General features: G+C 42.8%; 1 protein-coding gene across 24 annotated transcripts in view; it reads right to left on the bottom strand.

The window, feature by feature from the left end:
• LRCH3 (leucine rich repeats and calponin homology domain containing 3) overlaps positions 1-6,182 on the bottom strand; it is a 102,097-nt gene that overhangs the window by 17,830 nt on the left and 78,085 nt on the right. For all 24 annotated transcript variants that reach the window (XM_032264266.1, XM_032264251.1, XM_032264257.1 and 21 more), the window contains 2 exons: positions 3,120-3,238; positions 2,034-2,171 (listed from right to left, as the gene is read on the bottom strand). In XM_032264266.1, the coding sequence (XP_032120157.1) occupies positions 2,034-2,171; positions 3,120-3,238 (257 nt within the window). The remainder of the gene's footprint in view (positions 1-2,033; positions 2,172-3,119; positions 3,239-6,182) is intronic.

The following is a 6,182-nucleotide window of genomic DNA, read 5'->3' as shown; positions in this document are numbered from 1 at the left end:
GCACTCCAGCCTAGTGACAGAGCAAGACTCCATCTCAAAAAAAAGAAAAAAAATGAGAAGAAAAAAGAGGATGGGTGTGCCACTCCAAAACCTGTTCTTTTGCAGATTGCCATACTGATACTGATGTCCAGAGCTGGACAAAGAAAGCCTGCCACTTATCTTGAATGCATTTTCTCCCTCATCTTCCACCTACAGTTGGTCACTAGATCATGTCAATTTTTACCTCTGAATAATCTTCTCTCGCACTGCCCTATTAGACCAGGCTTGTTAGCTTTCTAGCCTGGACTAATACAATACCCATTTAATTGGGCATCTTTCTTTTTTCTTTTTATAGAGACAAGTTTTGCTCTGTCTTGCCCAGGCAGGAGTGCAGTGGAGTGGTGCAATCTTGGCTCACTGCAGCCTCCATGTCCTGGGTTCAAGCGATCCTCCTGGCTCAGCCTCCTGAGTAGCTGGGACTACAGGTGCATGCCACTACACTCAGCTAATTTTGTATTTTTAGTAGAGACAGGGTTTCACCATGTTGTTGAGGTTGAACTCCTGACCTCAGGTGATTCACCAGCCTCGGCCTCCCAAAGTGCTGAGATTAAAGATGTGAGCCACTGCGCCTGGCCTCTTTTCTTTTTTCTTTTAAGAAATAGAAGGCCGGGCGCAGTGGCTCACGCTTGTAATCCCAGCACTTTGGGAGGAGGCTGAGGCGGGTGGATCACGAGGTCAAGAGATCGAGACCATCCTGGTCAACATGGTGAAACCCTGTCTCTACTAAAACTACAAAACATTAGCTGGGCATGGTGGTGCATGCCTGTAATCCCAGCTACTCAGGCTGAGGCAGGAGAATTGCTTGAACCCAGGAGGCGGAGGCTGCGGTGAGCCGCGTTCGCGCCATTGCACTCCAGCCTGGGTAACAAGAGTGAAACTCCGTCTCCAAAAAAAAAAAAAAAAAAAAGAAATAGAATCTTGCTGTATCACCCAGGATAGTCTCAAACTCCTGGGCTCATAGGATCCTCATACCTCAGACTCCCAAGAAGCTGGGTCTATAGGCATGAGCACTAAGCCTGGCTTGGGCATCTTTCTAGTGTACCACCTTTAATTTATCCATTTCTCACTTAGCACCTAGATTCATCATTCCTTTTTTTTTTGCTTTGAGATAGGGTCTTGCTTCTGTCACCTAGGCTGCAGTGCACTGGTGCAATCACAGCTCACTACGGCCTCGAACTCCTGGGCTCAAGTGATACTCCCACCTCAGCCTCTTGAGTAGCTGGGACTATAGGTCCATGCTACCATGCCCAGCTAATTTTTGTATTTTTGGTAGAGACGGGGTTTTGCCACGTGTCCTGGCTGGTCTCAAACTCCTGGGCTTAAGCAATCCGACTGCCTTGGCCTCCCAAAGTGCTAAGATTATAAGCATGAGCCACCGTGCCCAGGCTGGATTCCTCATTCTAAACTGCAATTATGATCATGGTATTCCCTCTATAATTCAGTGTTTCCTCATTGTCTATATTAGGGTAAACTTCCCTGACACGGTTCATAAGGCCTTTGCACCATGGCGCCAGCTTACCTCTCTAGCTTTACCCCCACTTCCCACTTATATCCACAACCCTGTGCATGATCCATTCTGAACAATTTACCAACTCCTTAAGTGACGTAACTTTCCTTAGCTGTTGAATCTAGAAATCCTATGCCCAGAATGCCTTCTTCCCTCTCTGTACTGCTGGAAAATTCCTCCTTATACCTCAAGAATAAGTTTGAATTTTTTCTGGGAAGGCTTCCCTGAACGCTCTAGGCAGTTAAGTGGTTCCTTTTTGTATCCCTGTAGCACACGTTGTACATGCCTTTCTTACATTCGTCACACTACAGTAAGTTATTGCATACGTGTCTATTTCTTCTCTAGCAGAAGTGAGACCAGGAAGGTAGAGGCTGGACTCTTTATATCTGTAACCTTAATATTTAGCACAACGCTTAACAAATGTCTGCCCAATGTGCTTAACACATGTCTGATGAATAGCCAAGGCTTTTTAGCATTATAAACTTACTACAGCTGGTGAAGGAACATGAATGCTTGGGACAGATCGAGGTCGCACATGATTTGCCAAGTGGCAAAGAACAACGCCATCAGTTAGAGCTGCTCCGAGATCACAAGGCAGAGATACTTTCAACCGGTACTCAATATGCTAAAAGAACAAAAAACATGTAAATATATTAATTGAAGAATGACTGACACATAGGACATAAGGGAGTTATAATGAAATCTATTTAATTTAAAAAACAAGACAAAAAGGAAACAAGTACCACATCATCCATTTTATCCCTCTATCCTAAGTCTAACTTAAGGAAATCTAATACTTATGTATGGCAGCCAGGCCATAGTGGTACAAAGTACAACAAAAATTTATTTACAACTTTCTAATTAAAAAAAAAAAAAAAAAAAAAAAAAAAAAAAACCTAGATTCTCTTTCAATTCCAAAATAAAGAGCAAATCACTCACTATGTATGTATAAGTGTGATATTTATATATATATATGTGTGTACACACATATAAATTATTACTCTGACAATACCTCTTTGTAACATGAAGCAGAAAAAAAAATTTAAATGAATAGGGCTAGGAATTGAGCTTTATAGAATAAACCACCTCATTTTCTAAGTAAACAGCTGAAAATAATTTCCTTAATAGCAAAATGTTCTACATTCATCACAAAACAGAGCACAAAATGGGTACTTGTTAATTCCACTAAAAATTACAGCTAGGCATGGAGGCTCACACTGTAATCTCAGCACTTTAGGAGGTTGAGGCCAGTGGATCACCTGAGGTCAGGAGTTCGAGACCAGCCTGGCCAACACGGTGAAACCCCTTCTCTACCGAAAATACAAAATTAGCTGGGTATAGTAATGAGCACGTATAATCCCAGCTACTTGGGAGGCTGAGGCAGAAGAATTGCTTGAACCCAGGAGGCATAGGCTGCAGTGAGCCAGGATCATGCCACTGAACTCCAGCCTGGGTGACTCCGTCTAAAAAAAAGAAATAAATTAAGATTACATGTCAAATGAAGAAGTGATTGCAGGATTATGGTCTATAGCAATAACACTGAAAAAGTGTAAACCAAAGGTAATGTACATACTTTACGCAACTGATCTATCAATTCCAGCTCTTCTTCTCTCTGTCTTGAATTCTGTCTTGTTATGGAATCTATAGACTCAGTGGCAGGTACGGCAGATGGAGGAAGGGGTGAAGCATGACCTACAAAAATATTAATATGTAAGACAGAACGGTAGCTGCCAGTGCTAGGAAAATATCCAGCTCTCCCTGATCACAGTTTTCTTGCAAATACAGTATAGTGCTTTCTACTTTCTGGATTGACTTTTTAAAAGGGTTTTTATTATGGAGATTTTCAAATATACACAACAGAGAATAGTATTAAAAAACTACAGGCCAGGCGTGGTGGCTCACGCCTGTAATTCCAGCGCTTTGGGAGGCCAAGGTGGGCAGATGACGAAGTCAAGAGATCAAGACCACCTTAGCCAACATGGTGAAACCCCGTCTCTACTAAAAATACAAAAATTAGCTGGGCGTGGTGGTGCGTACCTGTAGTCCCAGCTACTCGGGAGGAAAGACAGGAGAATTGCTTAAACCTGGGAGGCGGAGGTTGCAGTGAGCCAAGATCGTGCCACTGTACTCCAGCCTGGCACCTGGTGACAGAGCAAGACTCTGTCTCAAAAAAAAAAAAAAAAAAAAAAAAAAAAAAGACGAAGAAAAAGAAAAAAACTACGTAATGTTTGTTACCCAGTTGACACAACTACTTTTGTTTGATTACATCCACTTAAAAATGTTTTTATTGAAAATTAACACATACAGAAAAATACACAAATCATAGGCATAGTGCTCAATAAAATATCCTCGGAAAGTGAGGACAGTAAGGTTTACAATGCAAACTTACCAATCCCAGGAGCCCCTTCCATGCTCCTTGCCCATAAGTACCCAAAGTGCTCAAAACCAGTATCCTGACTTCTAACACTGTAGACTGGTTTTGTTCATTTTTGAACTTTGTATAAATTAAGCTGTGTTGCATGTATTCTTTTGTTTCTGTCTTCCTTTGGTCAATGATATGTTTATGAGATTGATTCATGTTGTTGTATACAGGACTTTGTTCATTGCTTATATGATATTCCACTATACAAATACACAATTCATTTACCCATTCTGTTGACGGACACTATTTCACTGTTTCAGACTATTATGAATAATGCTGCCATGAGTATTTTTGTACGTATTTCTGGTATACATGTGTACATATTTCTCAAAAGTAAAACTGTGGTCATGGGGTAGACAGTCATCACTCAGTATCCATGGGAAACTGGTTCCAGAAACCACCCCTTCCCATACCAAACTTCGTGGATGATCACATCCCCTATTTAAAATGTAGTATTATTTGCATACAACCTATGTATATCCTCCTTAATACTATACTTTAAATCATCTCTATGTTACTTATAATACTTAATACGATGTAAATGCTATATAAATTATCATTATACTGTATTTTATAATTTGTATTATTTCTTTATTGTGGCATTATTTATTATTGTTATATTTTTTCTGAAGAATTTTCTGTCCATGATTGGCCGAATCCATAAACACAGAATCCGTGGGTACAGAGGCTGACTGATAATGCAGTCCTCCCTGCTTTCTTACATTCTTACCAGCAGTGCACCTTTAGGTTGACTTTTAAGTCTTACTTCGAACGGATCTGTTGATAAAATTAAAGATAGGCTGTGTTTTTTGTTTGTTTGTTTCTTGAAAAAGGGTCTCACTTTGTCACCCAACCTGGAGTGCAGTCGTGCAATCTTGACTCACTGCAGCCTCAACCTCCTGGGCTCAAACCATCCTACTGCCTCAGGCCCCCGCAAGTAGCTGTGACTACAGGCCCGTGCCACTACGCCTAGCTAATTTTTTGTATTTTTTTAAGAGTTGGGATTTTGCCATGTTGCACAGGCTGGTCTCAACTCCGGAGCTCGTGATCCCACCTCGCTCGGCCTCCCAAAGTCCCAGGATTACAGGCATAAGCCATCACACCTGGCCTATTTTTTAATTTTTTTTTTGGAGACATAGTTTCGCACTGTCATCCACGGTGGAGTGTAGTGGCGCAATCTCATCTCACTACAACTTCCACCTCCCAGGTGGACTCCGACAGGACTCCGCCAGGTGGACACCTTCAAGTGACTCTGCCTCAGCCTCCCAAGTAGCTGGGACAACAGGCGCACGCCACCATGCCTGGACAATTTTTGTTTTCTTGGAGACACAGTCTCATTCTGTCACCCAGGCTGAAACGCAGTGGCGCAAACTTGGCTCACTGCAACCTTTGCCTCCCAGGTTCAAGTGATTCTCCTGCCTCAGCCTCCTGAGTAGCTGGAGTTACAGGCACTATAAAAAAATACCCAGCTAATTTTTCTATGTTTTCAGTAGAGACAGGGTTTCACCATGTTGGACAGGCTGGTCTCAAACTCCTGACTTCATGTGATTCGCCCACCTTGGCCCCACAAAGTCCTAGGATTACAGAAGTGAGCCACCGTGCCCAGCCAATTTTTGTATTTTTGTTTTTGTTTTTGTTTTTTTTTTTTTTTGAGACGGAGTTTCGCTCTTGTTACCCAGGCTGGAGTGCAATGGCGCGATCTCGGCTCACCGCAACCTCCGTCTCCTGGGTTCAGGCAATTCTCCTGCCTCAGCCTCCTGAGTAGCTGGGATTACAGGCACGCGCCACCATGCCCAGCTAATTTTTTGTATTTTTAGTAGAGACGGGGTTTCACCATGTTGACCAGGATGGTCTCGATCTCTTGACCTCGTGATCCACCCGCCTCGGCCTCCCAAAGTGCTGGGATTACAGGCTTGAGCCACCGCGCCCGGCAATTTTTGTATTTTTAGTAGAGATGGGTTTCATTGGCCAGGCTGAACTCCTGACCTCAAGTGATCTACCTGCCTCGGCCTCCCAAAGTGCTGGGATTGCAAGCGTGAGCCACCATGCCCAGCCTTATTTTTGTTTTTTTTTAAGAGACAAGTCTTGCTCTGTTGGCCAAGCTAGAGAACAGTGGTGCTTTTAATTATAATTCACTGTAACCTTGAACTCTTGGACTCAAGCGGTCCTCCCCCTCAGCCTCCCAATTAGCTGGGACCATAGGCATATACCACC

The sequence above is a fragment of the Sapajus apella genome, unplaced genomic scaffold, assembly GCF_009761245.1.
Source record: "Sapajus apella isolate SASKATOON/1434 unplaced genomic scaffold, GSC_monkey_1.0 scaffold143, whole genome shotgun sequence".
NCBI classification, from domain to species: domain Eukaryota; kingdom Metazoa; phylum Chordata; class Mammalia; order Primates; family Cebidae; genus Sapajus; species Sapajus apella.
This window is presented reverse-complemented; position numbering and strand designations above follow the sequence as displayed.